The sequence below is a fragment of the Anomaloglossus baeobatrachus genome, chromosome 5, assembly GCF_048569485.1.
Source record: "Anomaloglossus baeobatrachus isolate aAnoBae1 chromosome 5, aAnoBae1.hap1, whole genome shotgun sequence".
Classification (NCBI taxonomy): domain Eukaryota; kingdom Metazoa; phylum Chordata; class Amphibia; order Anura; family Aromobatidae; genus Anomaloglossus; species Anomaloglossus baeobatrachus.
The window spans coordinates 140,612,441-140,632,183 of record NC_134357.1 but is presented as its reverse complement, the minus strand read 5'-3'; the positions used below and the strand labels follow the sequence as shown (position 1 = coordinate 140,632,183).

Below are 19,743 nucleotides of genomic sequence, written 5' to 3'. Positions count from 1 at the left end.
TGTAAAGGAGGTGGCCTTCTCCCCCAGCCTGCCCTTCACGTGACTGCTCCAGTGTAAGGGTATGTGCGCACGTGTGCGTATTACATGCAGTTACGCTGCGTTCTGCACCGCAGCGTAACTGCATGCGTCCTGCGTCCCCTGCACAATCTATGGAGATTGTGCAGGGGCCGTGCGCACGTGGCATGTTAGAACGCAGCGATTCGGCTGCTTGCCAAATCGCTGGGTTCTAAGAAGTGACGTCACTTCTTTCGTGCGGTTTGTATGCTGCCTATAGGGAGAGGCAGCATGCAGAGCGCACGAATCTGCCGGCACCATGCGCTTCAGAACGCAGTTTTTCAGCTGCGCTCTGAAGCGCACATTTTCGGTGCGGTGCAGAGCGCACACGTGCGCACAAAGCCTAAAGGAGGTGGCCTTCTCCCCCAGCCTGCCCTGCACGTGACTGCTCCACTGTAAGGAGGTGGCCTTCTCCCCCAGCCTGCCCTGCACGTGACTGCTCCACTGTAAGGAGGTGGCCTTCTCCCCCAGCCTGCCCTGCACATGACTGCTCCACTGTAAGGAGGTGGCCTTCTCCCCAGCCTGCCCTGCACGTGACTGCTCCACTGTAAGGAGGTGGCCTTCTCCCCAGCCTGCCCTGCACGTGACTGCTCCACTGTAAGGAGGTGGCCTTCTCCCCCAGCCTGCCCTGCACGTGACTGCTCCACTGTAAAGGAGGTGGCCTTCTCCCCCAGCCTGCCCTGATTACTATCCATTTTTAGCAATTTTTGCATAGGTAAAGAAACACTATGTTCACACTGGGCATTTTTGGTGCGTTTTTTAGCTGCAGATTTGCCTTGGTTTCATGCAAATCCATGCTAATAAAACACTGCTTTTTACAGTCCAGCAAAGTCTGATATTTCTGAAACCTCATGCGAACACACACAAACACGTCAGGATTTTTTCCTCTGGTTTTGCTGCATTCTGAAATGAATGAACATGTCAATTCTTTTCAGCGCTTTTGCTACGGTTTTTCACCCTAGTGACAGGTGGACTCTGATACCCTGCGAATCTACCTGTCACTAGATACCCAAGATCAATTCTGGGTATCTGCCCGGCACTTAAATGGTGGTGGGGATAGGGGGATTGGAGCAGGCGTGGTATTTTTACTGATTCCCTGGCGCCGCTGTACCTCCAGCGGCTCCTCCACTTCCCCGCTCATTCCATATTCACTGCTTTCATCTATGATTGGTTGCCGTCAGACGCGCCCCCAGCATCTGACAGCAACCAATCACAGACCTGGTCTGCGGGTCTCTACAGAGAATGAGTGAGCTGCGCATTCAGCAGGGACCTCACTCAGACTATTCCCAGTCACATCGCCAGCTGTGACCGGGAATCACCTGAGTGAAGTGACCGCTGATCGTGCGGCTCATTCATTCTCTGGAGCTCAGCAGGCAGTTCAGTTCTATGGCGCTCGCTGTGATCTTCAGATGTAGCAGAGCTGAATCGCCGTGGGACCTTGTGTGGATTACGTCGGACCTGCAGGGGTGTGATTATGGGGTTAATAAAGTGGAGAAAGAGGGGGCTTTTTGTATTTTATTATACAAAATAAAATATTTTTTTGTGCTTTTGTGATTTTTGTGCTTGTGTTTATTTCTTGTCACTCATTACAGATTGGTGATGGGGGTGTCTCAAAGACGGGAAGAGCTGGGTAAAGTGCTGGGATTGTCACATCTAATAGATGCGACAATCCTGGGCAGCTGTAGGCTGATATTTATAGGCTGGGTCTCTCCAGCCTGAAAATATCAGCCCCCAGCTGTGGACTTTATCTTAGCTAGGTATCAAAATTTGGGGGGACCACTAGCTGTTTTTTTTTTTTTTTTTGTTTGTTTGTTTGTTTGTTTGTTTTTTAACTACCAGTGTGCCGGATCCAGCTCAATACCGGCCTAGCCCAGCACTCAGGTACTCTTGAACCTTTGCAGGTCTTGACATCACATAAAAAAACTGCTGAAAAAACGCCACCAAAACCTCAGATAACTCCCAGGACACATCCTGCCACAAGATTAGGTTTTGGTCAGGAAAAAAATGCTGCAAAAATGTCCTGTGTGAGATCTAGAGATCTGCTTGGATAGCTCCGGCATACAGTGGTGTGAAAGTGTTTGCCCTCTTCTTGATTGCCTATTCTTTTGCATGTTTGTCACACGGAAATGTTTCAGATCACCAAAGAGATTTAAATATTAGACAAATATAACACAAGTAAACACAAAATGCAGTTTATAAATGAAGGTCTTTATTATTAAGGGAAAAAGAAATCCAAACCTACAGGCCCTGTGTGGAAAAGTGATTGCCCCCACCTTTTTAAAACTTACATTAAGGCCTCTTTCACACGTCCGTGTCTCCGGTATGTGTTTGGTCCTTTTCCTCACGTACCGGAGACACGGGCACACGTAGACCCATTAAAATCAATGGGTCTGCGCTCAAGTGCGTGTTCTGCCATGGATCGTGTGGAGCATATGTGTGTCTATGTGCTCCACACGTCAACATGTCCATTTTTCTCCGGCATCACGGGTGTCACACGGAACGCAAACTGACCACACGGAGGTGTTCCGTGTGACACATGCCGGAGAAAACACACGTGTCTGCGAAAAACAAACAAACAACAAACTTTACTCACCTTCTCCAGCCCTGCTGTCTCTGCCGCTGCTGTCACTTGCTTCCGACCGCCACTCATTATGCTCATTGCATATTCACTTCACTGCCGGAAGCTACAGCAGCGGGGAGTCTGCAGGAACGGAGACCGAAGATCAGCACCACGGACAGCAACGCCAGGGACAGGTGAGCAGAAAGTTCCCGTTCTCCATGTGTTATCACGGAGAACTCACGTGTGCCATACACACGGCTCACGCAGGGCAATACGCACCTTTGACACGTTCGTAAAAAACGTGCGTGATTTTCACGAACGTGTGAAAAAGGCCTAACAGTGGTTTATCACATCTTTGGGAAGCTGAGTTTACTTTCCCTAGACACTCCGAGGCTTGATGACTACCACGCCTCTTTTTAAATCAAGAAATCACTTAAATAGGACCTGCCTGACAAAGTGAATTAGACCAAAAGATTTTGAAAAGATAGATTTCATGCTGCAATCCAAAGAAATTCAGGAACAATTAAAAAGTAAAGTAATTGAGATTTATCTGTTTGGAAAAGGTTATAAAGCCATTTCTAAAGCTTTGGTATTCCAACAAGCCTCAGTGAGAGCCATGATCCACAAACTGCAAAGACATGGAACAGTAGTGAACCGTCCCAGGAGTGGCTGGTCAACCAAAATTACCCTAAGGCTATGTGCCCACGTGTGTGCGCTCTGCACCGCAGCGTTTTGTCACTGCATGTCCGCTTCAGAGCGCAGCTGAAAAGCTCCGTTCTGAAACTTTGGTGACTGCAGAATTCGTGCGCTCTGGATGCTGCCTCCCTATAGACAGAATGGAGACAGCATGCAAAGCGCACGACAGAAGTGACATGTTGCTTTTTAGAACGCAACGATTTGGCAGCATGCAAATCACTGCGTTCTAAAATGCCACGTGGGCATGGATTATGCACAATCTTCATAGATTGCAGGGGACGCAGGACGCATTCAGTTACGCTGCAGTGCAGAACGCAGCGTAACTGTATGCAATACGCACACGTGGGCACATAGCCTAAGAGCGCAGCGACGACTCTTCAAAGAGGTCAGAAAAGACCCCACAACAACATCCAAAAAACTGCAGACCTCAGTTAAGGTCAGTGTTCATGACTCCATCATAAGAAAGAGACTGGGAAAAAATTGTGTGTATGGCACAGTTCCAAGACGAAAACCACTACTGAGCAAAAACAAAATATTTTTATAAGCTTGTCTCAGTTTTGCCAGAAAACATTTTGATGATCCCCCCCCAGACTTTTGGGATTATACTCTGTGGACTGACAAGACAAAAGTTTAACTTTTTGGAAGGTGTTTGTCCCATTACATCTGGAGTAGAAGTAACACAGCATTTCAGAAAAGGAACATCATACCAACAGTAAAATATGGTGGTGGTAGTGTGATGGTCCGGGGCTGTTTTGCTGCTTCGGGACCTGGAAGAATTGCTGTGGTAAATGGAACCATGAATTCTGCTGTCTACCAAAAAATCCTGAAGGCCATCTGTTCAGGAAGTCAAGCTGAAGCGCACTTGGGTTATGCAGCAGGGCAATTATCTAAAATACACTATCAAGTCCACCTCTGAATGGCTTAAGAAAAAGGTGGTTCATGCTCAAAAACCCTCCAGTGTGGCGGAATTATGACAATTCTGCAAAGATCAGTGGGCCAAAACTCCTCAAGAGCATTATAAAGGACTCATTGCCAGTTATCGCAAACACTTGATTGCAGTTGTTGCTGCTAAGGGTGGCCCAGCCATTTATTAGGTTTAGAGTGCAATCACTTTTTTCATACAGGGCCCTGTAGGTTTTGAATTCTTTTTCCCTTAATAATAAAGACCTTCATTTATAAACTGCATTTGTGTTTTACTTGTGTTATCTATCTTTCTCGAATATTGAATATTTAAATTTGATTGGCGATCTGAAACATTTAAGTGTGACAAACATGCAAAAGAATAAGAAATTAGGAAGGGGGCAAACACTTTTTCACACCACTCTACCTATTATCCATGTAATACTGACAATGGAGACTCTGGACAAAAATGCAGAGAGGAATCAATTTGGCACAGTGCTCTCTTAACTCCTCTGCCATTTTGTTCTAGTAATTATTATCAGGCCCTTAACATTCTCCAACTGTCTCTAAAGTAATTCAGGTGGATAATATCTCCTGGTTCTCTGGATAGAAGGTGATGAGTAATGTTAGATTTTTATGGAGAAGTCTAGTTTACCCCCACGCCTCGCTCCATATTAATAACGTGTACCTTTGATCAAGCTGACCGTGCGTGATAATGGGTAATCCAGTATAAGACTGGTGACCGTTTTCTGCCCTAATCTTCTAATACTAGTGTATTAGGCTAGGTTTAGCATTTTTTGCTGATTCCGAGTGGATTTTAAGTTTTTTTTTTTTTTTTTTTGCTGCATTTCTTGTGCATATTATTTGCATTATCTTAAATAGAACCTTAAAGGTCTCCTATGCCCCCCAAACCGCCACCATGTGTTATTTCTAGTGTACACCCTGCCTAACAAGCTCTTCAGCTCTCTGCATATGCAGTGAAGCCGGGTAACGTACACCCAGCTTCACTGTGTGCTGAAACGATGTGATGAAGACGTGCGCGAATTGAAGAGAGACGGTGGTGATGAAGGCTCTTGCAGATCTTGTTATCACGCTTAGGCTATGTGCCCACAGGACTCTGTATCTGCGGATTTTTCTGCATCAAAATCCGCAGCTTTCCCCCGGAATCCGCACCTTTTCATAGGTGCGGATTTTGTTGCGGATTTTGCGTTTTTTTTTTTTTTTTAATTCAATTGAATAGGCAAAATCCACACGAAAATCCGCAACAATAATAGACATGCTGCAGATTTTTCCCCACAAAAATCCGCACGATTTCCGCTGCGGAAAAATCCGCAGCGTGGGCACAGCATTTCCCAAATGCCATAGAAATGGCTGTGGAGTAGCTGTGCTGCAGATTTCTGGAAAATCCGCGGCTTTTCTGCGAGAAATCTGCGGCAAAATCCGCGCATTTTTCGCAGCGGGGGCACATAGCCTTACAGTGGAGCGGAAACATGATTAGTAGGACGACTAGCCTGGGGAAATCAAGACCACCTCAACTAGTCTGAAACTGATTAACATTCTTTATTGCCGTACACTGCAATCGCTTATGCAGTACAGCGTGCTTGGTAGGCAAGGTGGTGACATAAGAATAAGCATATGGTGACAGGTTTGGGGGCATCAGAGACCTCTCAGGTTTCCTTTTAATGCAGTTGTCCAATTCAAACAAATCGCCACCTACAGGGTAGGTGATAATATGCTGGTCAGTGTGGGTCCCCCCACTGGGACCTGAACCAATCAATCAGCAGGTTGGATTACCGCCAATCCAGTTGTTCTGATGGGCTGCTGGAAAAAGCCAAGTGCTGCGCTCAAGTTCCATCAAAAATGAATGGTCGAGCGCCTGCCCTTCTATTCGTAAGGAGATAAAAGACCCCTGTTCTCCCAAAGAGAGGTCCCAGTGGTTGCACACCTACCGATCAGCCAGTTTATCCCCATTCCTGTGGATAGTTGTTGTAAAAGATAAAAAAGAAACTCCGCAACCCATAGTGCAGTATCCCCAATCTAAGGTGGAGATGTAGGTAGATCGGGGAGGATGCGCTTACCTTTTAGGGTGGTGCCAGAGTAGGTAGTACCATAGTAATGGCTTGTCGGCAATGGTTGACAAACCCTGCATGATAAATGGCAATATAGAAAAATACAGGACTCGGGCGCTGATAATGACCGACCAAAAAGTAGAAGATGTAGTCAAGATTCCTTTTAATCGTAAGATATTTAGGCTACACATTTCAATACCGAATTAGTATCTTTATTAGGCCAAATATTATACCAATTCGGTATGAAAACCTGTAGCCTGAATTTCTTCCTAATAGATGATCTTGTCAAGGCCCTTTTATTTGGACATTGATGATAGGCATGCCCATGTCCTACATTTTTTTTTTTTTTTACTGTATTGTTGTGATAACTTGTTTCAATCAGACATCCACGTTAAGATGATCTGTCAGTTTTTGTGTAGAGGACATTTATAGTTCTTTGCATTCTTCTTTGGATCACTAGAGCACCATTTTCTGTCTGGGTTATCCCTTTTCCAGCCATTTTACATGAAGTCCTCATGGGGCTGCCATACAAGTGCTTCTGACCTCTGCTTTACCACACTGTGGTGGTGGTCTGTGTGAAGTCAGAAGACACACAATCATGGCATGCTCCATCAGGCTTCATATTCTACCTAGAGATGCTTGTGCACTGGTGGTCCCTGTAGTTTGGCCAGTGATGGTCTTTGTGAACATGTTACCTTTGCTTCACTTTTGCAACCTTTGTGTCTTATGCAGAACTCGTGGAAGCCCTGTCCAAAAGCAGCCAGTCTAATGGCACACCAGCTCCGAATCCTCGACACCGGAAACATGCAGCCGATCCAAGCCCATCTGCAAACGGGGAGGCTGGAGGAGAATCTGGAAAGAGTTACACACAAGACCAGGTCGACGCCGTTAAGAGGTACCGGACAGATCAATAATCATATAAACTTCAGTCTTCAGTAACTTTCTGAATCTAATAAGGTCCAGATTCACAGATCGCCAGAGATACAGGACTGTGCTGAATGAGGCTTATTGCCTTTCAACGTTTTGTCACAAATTAAAGCACCACTGATTTAAAGGGGCAGACCCTACATTTTCGTAACTTTGGAAGATCCCTGATTGGTATTGTTTCCAAGTAATACTTCATCTTTAAAGCCATGAAAAACGCTATGTGTGAATCCAGCCATAACTGGGGCTGGTCATACGCCATTCAGTTCAGGGAGCCAGAAGTGACACTCTGGCCGCACTTTTCAGATACATTTCTTATTCCAAGGCTCATATAAGCCTCAAAAAGGAAGAGGCCTAATGCCAAAAGCATGTCCAACGTCACTTTTTCACAAGTGATAGCAGCAATAGGGAACCCTCTATCCCTAGTAATAGCAGCAACATCGGATCGGGAATCATCTCTAAAGGGTGCTTTACACGCTGTGACATTGCTAGCGAGCGTTAGTACCCGCCCCCGTCGTTGGTGCGATATGTGGTGATCGCTGCCGTAGCGAACATTATCGCTACGGCACCGTCACACGCACATACCTGTTCTGTGATGTGCCCGTTTAACAATCCCTCCTTCAAGGGGGAGGTGCGTTCGGCGTCACAGCGACTGCAAAAAAACGGGTGTCCAATAGCAGAGGAGGGGCGGAGATGAGCGGCCGGAACATGCCGCCCACCTCCTTCCTTCCTCGGTGGATGGAGGTAAGGAGATGATTGTCGCTCCTGCGGTGTCACACGTAGTGATGTGTGATGCCGCAGGAACGGGGAACAACCACGCTACGCACGAGACAACGATTTTTGGTAAATGAACGACCTCTCATATACCAACGATTTTTGTCTCTTTTGAGATCGTTTAAGGTCCCTCCTGCCTGTTACACACTACGATGTCTCTAACTGCGCCGGATGTGCGTCACAAACACCGTGACCCCGACGATATATCGTTAGCGATGTCGCAACGTGTAAATGGCCCTTAAGATTTCATTCCGAAACAATATCTGTAATAGTGATGTTGTGTCCAGTGTATTGTGACCTATTGTTTTCCTGTCATGAGTGCTCTTCTATTTCTCCAGTCGTCTATCCTCTGCCTAAGCAGACCTTGCCTTCCATATGTTCCCGATATATGCCCTGTAGTGGCCAGATCCTTTCTACTTACTTATATCTGCATCAGTCATTGCAAACCAAGATGGGCCTGCTACCAATATGTGACGGCCGCTGTGCTTTCTCCTGTCGACCGGAGGGGTTGGGGCTGGCATATAGAAGTGTCAGGCCACAGTATGCACATTATGCAGGACAGGAGACCTGGTCAGGACTGAATTATCACCCCATAGCATAAACCTGTATTGTGGCCGGTGCATATAATCTCTATAGTGAGAAGCTGCCATAGTTAGTGAGCATTGTATATTAGCGCCCTATTACTATTGTAGCTGGTACACATCACCGGTGTACAGCACATGTGTGCGTGCCTCGGAGTACGGTACATTGTGTGTGGGAGGACACTGCGGTGGGGGCTGCATTGCAGAAGGAACATTTTGTGGTTGAGGCTTGTTGATCACTTTGATGTATAGAGCTTCCTCAGTACATTGTGTGGCTGGTTGTCTGCAGCGATGCCCGGCCTTCACTGAGCAGAATGGAACAATAAGTAATGCTGCATGAAATCATCGCTCTTTATGTAACGATGCAAACAAGAAGAATAGATTAGTTATATTACATTGAATAAAATGCTAAATAATGATAAAATAAGGCAGAAACTGACAAACGTCTTTAGTAAACAGAACATTTCTAATGAGCCTTGTGGAGGGGCTGTCGTGAGAGTCTATTATAACATGGCCGGATAACTGGCTTTACTCCGAAAAATGAAGAATAAGCCCCAAAGCCCATCCCTCCTAAACTAACCTGGACGTTTTCTAAACGCCTTGTCTTTTGACATTTCGCTACCATTTTTGAGATCAAAGTGGCCCCGGATTCCAATGGTGTCTCCATTAGGCTGCTTGCTATAGTTTTATCCACTACAGTTGTTTCAGTCCTCTCGCTGATGAACTCCTGTTATATAGCTTTCCATACTCATGAGCCGTGGCTATCCGTGCCAACACCAGGGTCACTCTATGCACACTATAGGCAGAAAGCTGTTAATGGTATGATCAGGGGTTAGACATCTCTGAGAGCGATAGCGGATTAAACCGTGCTAAGGCTGCTTTCACACATCAGTTTTTTTGCATCAGGCACAATCCGGCTCAAAAACCTATGCAACGGATGCGGCGAAAAAAACTGATCTGTTGCATAAGTTTTTCCATGCGGCCCATCCGTTTTTTGACGGATGTGGCTTGATACTGAGCATGCGTAGTTCAAAAAACCGCATCCGGCGTCTATAGGCTTGCATTGTAAATCACGCCACATCCGGCGCGATGCGTTTTTTTTTTCGCCGCACAAAAAAACGTGCCAGGCAATGTTCCATCCGGCTGCCGCATGGGCTAAATATGCCGCATCCAGCAAAAACGGACGCAACGCAAGGCCATGCGGCACAATACGGTGCTAATGCAAGTCTATGCGGGAAAACGCAAGTGGCGGCAATAAAAAAACGGTTGCGTTTTTTCTGCAAAGCGCCGGATTGTGAAAGCATACTTATCAGTCCTAAACTTTGGCAAGGAGCCCAGTAAGTGACAAACTGCTGAAATCGGCGTCTCTGACCTCAGTTATGATCACTTCAGATTGGGAAGCGTAAACTTGATGAGTGTGTCCCGTGTAATAGTTAGACAAATGTAGTAAATCTGCCCGTTATGCCCACATTAGGGACGTGTCTATATCATTGTTCCTTCCAAATACAATAATCCATATAATGATCTCAGCATCCATGTATTGCACATGTACCGGGCACTGGGCCCCTGAAGTGCTACAGCTTTACCAATAAACTTCCATTTTAGCAGCCCTTCTGCTACTGAACGTTTTGCTCTTCCTGTATTAATCCCGTCCATTGGGCAGAAGTGATTCATGACTGGTGAACTTTTGCAGGTCGTAAGTTTGGTATTCCAGACAGTGACTGCGGTCCCTCCATGCCCTTCTCAATTCTGGGCATGTGTCTTTAATAGGTCAGAGAATCTGATGAATCTGATGCCCCAGATTGGTGATATATTACGAGTCTCACCACTATGCAGCTGTCTCATATCCCAAGATAAAAAAACATTCTTCTATGTTTCTAAATTACTTATCTGTAGGACATTTGTTTTTAGCTGTTGCTGTAAGTAAGTATATTTCTAATTGCTGACGCCAATCATGGGTCTTACAGATACAAATCTACAAAGGGCATCCCGCACCAGTTCATTACTACCCTCCACTATTGTCATGTGAGAAGAAAGTAATAATATCCATTGTATAATATATTGATTACTTACAGGATAAAGCAATGCAAAGATTATTATGAAATTCTGGGTGTAACGAGAGAAGCATCAGAAGACGACCTGAAGAAAGCATACCGAAAGCTAGCATTAAAGTTCCATCCGGATAAGAACCATGCTCCTGGCGCCACTGAAGCATTTAAAGGTACAGCACTCTTAAGAGCTGATGGGGCGTAGTTATGTAGTACAGTGATCTGCAACACTTTAAGGGATGGAATTAGCCCATTTTCAAATTATTGTTTAAAACTGCTTTAAGGTTGGATCCACATTGGGTAACGTATTTTTCATTTTAGAAGACGCACCCCAAATTCAAAGCAAAAAAGTGGAAAAAAATGAGGTTCGTCTTGTAATCCGGTGGTGTCTTACTGGAGGAGGCAGTAGTGGTGGTGCAGGAGTCACAGGAGGCAGGGGCAGTGGGTGTTCCAGAAACTGTAGGCTGTGCTGCGGCGGAGGCTCGGGCTCCTGTGCTGGGGCAGTTGCTTTGGCTGTGGGCAGTGAGGGTTTCAAAGAAATGGTGCCCAGAGTCGGCACAGAGTGAGCTCTAGGCTCAATGGCAAGCCGAGACCTCATCTGCACAAGCGCCACCTCCAGGCACCATGTTCCTGAAGTCCGCTAGAGGGAGATCAGTGGGCCGGAGGCGGCACCTGTGCAGATCAGAGCTTGAGCCGAGAGTACCATTTGTGCATGCGCCAACTCCAGGTGGCATTATTTGAAGTCCTCACTGCCCGACTCGCAGCACCAGTCCAGCCGCCGGAGACCCCACACAGCCGCTGCAGACATTGCACAGCCGCCCCAGCAGCAGCCCCGGGGATGCCGCCCAGCAGCTGCAGGCACCGCACAGCCGCCGCAGACCCCGCACCAGCCGCCGCATTCCCCCGGCCTCTTGCAACCACTCTCCACCCCCTCGGTAAGCTAGATTCAGATTATAAGACGCACCCCTTACTTTCCCCGCAAATGTTTGGGAGGAAAAATGTGTCTTATAATCCAAAAAAATACAGTATATAATAGATTACAGAATCCGCACTGAAAACCTGGATCAAAATGCTGAATGCCACAAAACTCTATTGTCAAATTATACGAGACCTCTGCACAGCTTCAGAGAGGCTGCAGATTGTCTTGTGGATTATTCCATAGACGTACAGCAAAAAAACATAGTTTAATGGAAGAGCTGCGAATAACACGGCCATTTTTACTACCATATCCTGATCACTTCTATTTTGCAATTTATTGAGCTAAAGGGTAAGATATCCAGAAGATATCCACCTTTCAATGTGGAAATGTCGGACACTTTTCTCTGGTTCACTGGTTGGCTATCCTTCTTTAAACCATTTCTGGTAGGTACCGAGTTTCCCCTAAAATAAGACAGGGTCTTATATTTATTTATTTCTTTGCTCCGAAAGATGGGCTAAAGCTTATTTTCAGGGGTGGTCTTCTCTCTTTATATCCCCTTCCCCCCTTCCCCCAATGAACAACAATCCACATTTATTCTTGAGCAAAAAAATCAACCTTTATGCAAATATAATCACATTACAGTCTGGAACATCAACATAAGTCTCCAAACCCTGTGTGTATCACGTGTGTCTATCTACGCACGCACTCACGCAATGTTACCATCAGGATATAAACCATGGGGCCCCTAGCAGAATGGGGTCCCTCTGAAATTGCCCAGTTCGCTCTCCCTTCCCCCTAATGCCAGTCCTGTATACCAGCCTATCTCCTGTTCATTTGTTTTACACTCGTTCACTTAAGAGACCTTTTGGTTACACTTTGTCACAGGACTGTGAAGGCATCAGAGGTCCTTAAGCAATCTCATCCTCGGCATACAACGTCTGGGGTCCCTAAATGAGTGGGGCCCTGAGAAATTGTGCAGTTTGACTACCCTAATGCCGGCCCTTTCTGTAACTAGGGCTTGTTTTTGGAGTAGTGCTTATATTTCAAGCATACTCCATAAATCCTGTAAAATCATGCTAGGGCTTATTTTCAGGGTATGTCTTATTTTCAGAGAAACACGTTACTAACACCTATGGTATGACAATACCCCACAAGACTGGCGGTTTTACAGATGCCAAGTAATCATGCATCACAGTATGGCCCTTTATTATTGAGATCCTTACACCTAAACATTTTTACTTCTTCTAACACATCCACTTATAAAAATTAACCCTTTAATATGCCTCCTAATTTATTCCATCCAGGTCTGTCATTGTAATGATTGTTATTCACTTCACATGGTTTTAACGTTATGGCTGGTCGGTCTATATCCTCATTGTACAATTTGTCTCCTCTTGTAGCCTTGGTTGCCGGCAGTATGGCCAGGTCTGTGCAGTGTTTATCTAGATCTGTGTCAGTGTCTCTGCTCAGACAACGCAGGAGCCGCAGTTCTGCCATACAGGATAAGCTCCTTGCAATTATTATCTTAGGATAACGTCCAGTGGAAATCTGATTAGTGAGTACTCCCTTCTTCTACAGGAGATTTCACTGCTCTCATGTTATAGGATTGACAGGGTGAAGAATACCCAGTGGCCACATTCACCAATGCCAATTGTGACCACTGGAGACAGGTTCCCTTAAACTGCAATACCCCTAACAGAACAATCAGTCAACTGGTGACACAAATTATAACCGAGAGCTTTAAGGTCCCCATACAGGTTAGACTAAATTGAGCTGAGTGGGGAGGGCTCAGCCACCAGTCAGTGTGTGGCGCTAATGGCCATTATTTTGTTCTTTTGTGTGGTAAGGTGCAGTCTGAGATGTCAGACATCGGCTCTTTTGTAGAGAACATGAGCACTCGTTGAGCTGAGACCAGAACTCCTGTGTATGGAGGAGTCGGAGAGATGGCTGCCAGAGGACAGATTGGGGGCTTTACTCCATCATCAGAAGAAAAATCTTGCAGGCCCTTATGTTCAAGCGGGGCCAAGGCGGTGCAGACCAGTAGCTGGCACGTAATGTTCTTTGCACTTGTGTTGTCTGCTTGCTGAGTGGCTTAGGTGGATTGATGGTAAATGTGGAGATTGGACACATTGTCCTGCTCTGCATTATGGAGGCATTTGAGCACATGTTGTGGTAGTATTGTCAGCGATAGCGGCGTGTTTGAGGAACTCAGAAAGGAGTTTACTCCTCTTACATTGACGTAGTGAGAGGTTGTAATCCTGCGGTGAATGGCGGCTATCTGACTTGTGTGTTTACACTGAACCACTAGCACAATGTGGGATGGACATGTACGAAGATAGTTCCTACAATAAATGGCAGTAAACGTGCACATGACATTAGTGTTCTGAAGACTATGGGGAGGGGTGTTGGCATGTTATGTAAGCTAAGAGGCTCCACTGGAATTCCTCTCATTCCTTCAGTCTGCTCTCCTGTCATGTGATAATAGTACTGACAATGGGTCTGCGGGGGCTATATAGCAGACAGAATGTGCGAATTATGGACATGAATTGCCCTCAAGGCTGGAGGACAGTGGCTGAACACTCAGAGTTAGGGTTCTTTTCCACTTGCATACCACTTCCGATGCGAGAGCCTCGGAAGCGATATGCTATTGACCCTCTGCTGCGTCCGTCAGCCGAGGGTCATGCGACTGTGATGCGATCTTGCGATCATATCACAGCCTCGGAGAAGAGGGAGGGAACACTTTCTTCCTATCTCCTCCGCTGTCTGTCTCTGCGTACATTGCACTACAGTCACATAACATGCGAGTGCAGTGCAATTTTTCACATGCTCCCATAGGCTTTTATTAGGGTGTGTGAGCCGAGACTCGCTGCCAAACACAGCATGCTGCGATTGCACCGAGAGCACGATTCGTGACGAGAAAAGGCAAGGGGACACTGCCCCATAGTTTTGCACTGGTGTGGGTGCGAGCCAGTGTTTCATCGGCTCGCACTTACACATACCAATCGCAAGTGGAAAAGAGCCCTTAGGCTATGTGTGCACGTTGCGTAAATACATGCAGTTACGCTGCGCTTTGTAGCGCAGTGTAACTGCATGCGTCCTGCGTCCCCCTGCACAGTCTATGGAGATTGTGCAGGGGCCGTGCGCACGTGGCGTCTTAGAGCGCAGCGCTTCGGCTGCTGCCCGAAGCGCTGCGTTCTAAGAAGTGACATGTCACTTCTTCCGTGCGCTTTGCCGGCAGCCCCTGCTCTGTCTATGGCAGGAGCTGCAGGCAGAGCGCATGGAATCGGCTTTTTTTTTTTCTCTACGGACATTTTCTGCAGCGATTTGAAGCGCACGTGTGCTCTTCAGATCGCTGCAGAAATTTCTGCAGGGCTAGTACGCAACGTGCGCACATAGCCTTAAAGTCACTGTATGATCGGTTGGGGTCTGACAATCCTGAGAATGAAGGAGACACCTCATTAGTGTAGGACTCGATCTCCTTTTTATTTTTTCTTAACTGCTCCACCCAAAATAAGGGAAAAAATTGCTGCCTGCCATGTGAGACAGGATTTAAGAGAAGGCTGAGCTTCACCGTTAATTAGGTGCTCAGGAGGAAAAATAGACCATATAATAAAATAACTCCGGCACTCAAAAAATCTTGTGGTTGCAGTAATTCTTTTATTTGTCAATTAGGAGTAACATTCATCAAAAAAACGTTTCGGCTATTCGCCTTCTTCAATTGTTACTCTATGTAATAAGATAGAAAACAAAATATCAATACCAAGTGATATAAAGTGATCACAAAGTAACATAAAGTATCATGCATGATGTCACAGAAAAATACTAAAATGCAGACATGATATAGTATATACTCAAAAAATATATATTACCTAAAACGGTAGGGGATATATACTGGACTCACAACAATTTTTCGGATATATTGGAACAAAGAATTTATATCTGTATAAAGAGATATCCATTAGTAATCTTCAGATATATACAACGAACATATTTTTGTCAAAAACAAAATTTTTGTCAAAATTTTTTTTTTCTTCAAAAGAGACTAAATAAGGTAGGTATTTCTTTAAGGATCACAGGAAATATAGTATCAAAACTGTGAAAAATCTAGGTAAATATAACCAATGTCAAAATGACAATTATAGCAAGAAAACATGATGCACATAGGGTCCCATTATTATACAAGGTAATTAAACTATTCATGAGGCAGGGTGAAAACAAAGAAAAAAACGAAGAAAAAAACGAGACCAAGAGAAAAGATTATAGTGACTACTGCCAGTCATGGCATATAAGCATAATAAACTGATGGTAACGTTTTCATTGTTTCTAATTCATATCCAAGAGGACAGAAAAAGACACACACCCATAGAGCCTCATTTCTTTACCTGTTTCATCAGTGGTCAGTGGAGGAGTGAGTGTGGAACTAACCCTGAACGGGTTTAAATAGCAATGAGGGGCGGGCATAATAACTAATGTCCACATGGTGGAACGCAAGCGGTGAAGGAGGTGAAACGCACATCGCGCGTGCGTTGTATGACCCGGAAGTGCGCGCATGCGCAGAGTGAAAATAGGAGAGAAGGAACGTAAGCCGATCCTGACAAACCGCTCTTGCAGCTCAGCGCGTCTGAAAGAGAGATTAACCATTGGTGAGCCATAGAGTGAATACATATTATATTAGGATAATATAATATTAGCGATACTATATAACAGCTATAACTCATAAGTTATGAGTCTGCCAATGATATAACGCTATATAAATAGAAATGGCCATAAGATATAGGGACTGAATGAAATCAGAATAATACCAAAGCTATATGGACAAATATATCTGGACAAATCTTATAATGAGGTTGACAGACTTTCATGGAAGTACATCATATTCCCGATTCAGACCGTGGGGGGACAGAGTTCTAAGAGTGTGGATCCAAAAGGATTCTCTTTCTTTAAGTTTCTGCACTCTGTCTCCCCCACGTCTCATTGGGGGAACATGTTCCAGAACTTGGAACCTCAACTGGGAGATAGTGTCCAAATGTCAAAAAATGGTGGGGGATCGGCAACATCATTAATTTACACCGAATAGTCGACTTATGTTTGCCGATGCGGTCCCGGATATGCTGGGTAGTCTCACCAACATATGTTAGACAGGGACACGCCAGGATTGGGGAGGGTCCCAGATGTTGGCTCCCCCCCCCCCCTTAGCAATATGCCATTAGTTTGACCTGGAAATATCCCCTTTTTAATAAGCTCAGGATAGTCCCCCGCTGCAGCTCAGGAGCTTGTTGTGGGATTGCCAGCTCACATACTGAGGTAAAATACAGGACCCCGACTTCACATAGGGCAATCGGGGGCAGGTGATCTTCTATTCCTGTTACAGCTGTGACCTGGCGTCACTGCTGAGCAGAGATCACACACAGACACCATGTGAGTGCAGGTTCATCGGGTTCAGGGCAGGAAGCCAGGCCGTCTGTAAAGAAGGCGCATTATCTGCCTTTTACTATGTGGTAGAATTCAGATAAGACAACATACTGATAATAAAGTGATAAACAACTCAGTATTTGTAAAAGCGGATTTTACTAGTGATCAAACGTATTTTCTAATTCCTGTGTTCAGCATTATTAGGAATGTGGGGCAGTGTTCACACTACCATTTATAACAGAAGCCACAGCACTCTGACGGGTCAGTAGTATGATGGATATCTCTGATGCCCAACAGACTTTGAATAGGGTTCTTCTGGTTCCAGTTTGATATTTACAGCACAATTCTTCCCAGAAAATCTGCAGAGACTGCCGGCGGAGGTGCCATGAGGACTCACAGACCTCAGTGTGAACGGAGCCTTAGGGTGGTGTCGCACATAGCGATGCAGCAGCGATCACGACTAGCGATCTGACCTTATCAGGATCGCTGCTGTGTCGTTACATGGTCGCTGGTGAGCTATCAAACAGGCAGATCTCACTAGCGACCAGTGACCAGCCCCCGCCAGGCAGTGACGCGTGGAAGCGTAACTAAGGTAAATATCGGGTAACCAAGGAAAGCGCTTCTCTTGGTTAGCCGATATTTACCTTAGTTACTAGCGTCCACCGCTCTCACGCTGCCAGTGCCGACTCCCTGTTCTCTGCACTCCTAGCCAGAGTACACATTGGGTTAATTACCCGATGTGTACTCCAGCTAAGTGTGCAGGGAGCAGGGAGCCGGCACTGGCAGCGTGAGAGCGGGACGCTAGTAACTAAGGTAAATATCGGGTAACCAAGGAAAGGGCTTCTTGGTTACCCGATGTTTACCGTGGTTACAGCTTACCGCAGGCTGCCAGAAGCCGGCTCCCTACTCGCTTCAGTTCGTCGCTCTCTCGCTTTCACACACAGTGATGTGTGCTTCACAGCGGGAGAGCAACGTCCAAAAAATGAAGCAGAACATTCAGCAACGACCGGCGACCTCACAGCAGGGGCCAGCTCGTTGCTGGATGTCACACACAGCGACAGCGACGGGACGTCGCTGCTACGTCACAGAAAATGGTGACCTAGCAGCGACGTTGTTGTTGTCGTCGTCGCTATGTGTGACACCACCTTTATGTACAGAGCTTGATATCAAACACGTCATAAACATTGAGGGTCTAACCTCTGTAGTGACTCCATGGATGGCTGATTACAGCCTGTTCTGTTCATCTTGTACATCTCAACATGGCTGGGTAATATTTTGTATGCCATCTCTACATTTACTCTCTCCCTTTTTTTCACAACTCCTCTTGTCTTCAGCCATTGGGAATGCATATGCAGTGTTAAGCAACGCAGACAAGAGAAAGCAGTACGACCAGTTTGGAGATGAGAAAGTCAGTGCATCCCGACATGGACACTCCGATTTCCACAGAGGCTTTGAGGCTGACATCTCCCCTGAAGACCTCTTCAATATGTTCTTTGGTGGAGGATTTCCTTCTAGTAAGTTTTTGGCCATAAAGGAAAAAAAAGTTGGATAAACCCATCCTACCTGTATAATGAGAATCACTTACCTTGACTTTTTATTTCTCTTACCTTTTAGGTAATGTTCATGTATACAGCAATGGCCGAATGCATTACACATATTCTCAGAGACCAGATAGACGAGAACACCACCAAGGCGATGTAAGTGCTCTCTGGAAGAATTGATTTAGCCCTTGCAAAATGTCCAGGCATGGTACAAATTCATTGTTGTAGCCACTAGAGGGCGCTCGATGTCTGATTTCTGTATCTTTATAGGCAGTGTATAAAGTGCCAATATAGAAGGATACTATGCCAGATGATCAGGAACGTCTGTCACTGCCAATATAAATTTATAGGAATGGAAAGTAAATTGCAATCACTGCTACATTTGTCCATCACTATATCATTAGTTTTATTTCAGCTTTTAAATGAAATCCTCAGTGGCTGCTTTAAAGGGAACCTGTCACCAGATTTTTCCCTATTAAACTAAAAGAATCCCCTTCTGCAGCTCCTGGGCTGCGTTCTATGAAGATGCTCCTGGGCTGCGTTCTATGAAGATGCACCTTGGCCCTGACTCACCTTCCAGACCCCAAAAATAACTTTAGAAAACTTGGCTGTTAGGTACGCTAATTATCTGTGTTGGCCAAATGGGCGGGCTCATTTTCTGCTCCTGTCCCCCTCTGCCGCTGATCTTTGTCCTTCTTTCTTGATTGATGGGATGACGCCTCCGTCATCCTCGTCGCATTTTCAAATCTTGTGCCTGTACAGTTAGGTCGGCTCGCGCAGGCGCAGTTCGCTCTGTCATATTGCGGGCAGAGCAGAAAACAGCTGCCCTCGCTTGCGCCGGTGAGCTAAATGCGAAGGCGTGCGATTATGGGCGGGTACGAGCATGGCTCTGGTGAGGTCATGCACAGCGCCGACCATAATCTCGCGCCTGCGCATTTAGCTAACCGGCGCGAGCGAGGGCAGCTGTTTTCTGCTCTGCCCACGATATGGCAGAGCGAACTGCGCCTGCGCAAGCCGACCTAACTGCACAGCCGCGAGATTTGAAAATGCGACGAGGATGATGATGGAGGTGTCATCCCGTCAATCAAGAAAGGAACACGGCGATCAGCGGCAGGAGAGGCAAAGGAGAAGAAAATGAGCCCGCCCATCTGGCCAACACAGGTAATTAGCATGCCTAACGGCCAAGTTTTATAAAGTTTATTTTTGGGGTCTGGAAGGGGAGTCAGGGCCAAGGTGCACCTTCATAGAATGCAGCCCAGGAGCTG

At 45.9% G+C, this 19,743-nt stretch overlaps 1 protein-coding gene and 1 long non-coding RNA gene across 2 annotated transcripts in view; one reads left to right on the top strand and one right to left on the bottom strand.

Annotated features, from left to right (window-relative positions):
• The window catches only part of DNAJB12 (DnaJ heat shock protein family (Hsp40) member B12), an 80,671-nt gene that overhangs the window by 45,698 nt on the left and 15,230 nt on the right, over positions 1 to 19,743 (top strand). The window contains exons 2-5 of the mRNA XM_075348938.1: positions 7,012 to 7,174; positions 10,634 to 10,779; positions 18,272 to 18,451; positions 18,552 to 18,634. Coding sequence (XP_075205053.1) covers positions 7,012 to 7,174; positions 10,634 to 10,779; positions 18,272 to 18,451; positions 18,552 to 18,634 — 572 coding nt within the window. The remainder of the gene's footprint in view (positions 1 to 7,011; positions 7,175 to 10,633; positions 10,780 to 18,271; positions 18,452 to 18,551; positions 18,635 to 19,743) is intronic.
• LOC142310990 (uncharacterized) lies at positions 15,166 to 16,140 on the bottom strand. Its single transcript, XR_012754229.1, has 3 exons — positions 15,908 to 16,140; positions 15,395 to 15,464; positions 15,166 to 15,251 (listed from the first exon to the last, which is right to left on the bottom strand). It is a non-coding gene; the product is annotated as an uncharacterized LOC142310990 (long non-coding RNA).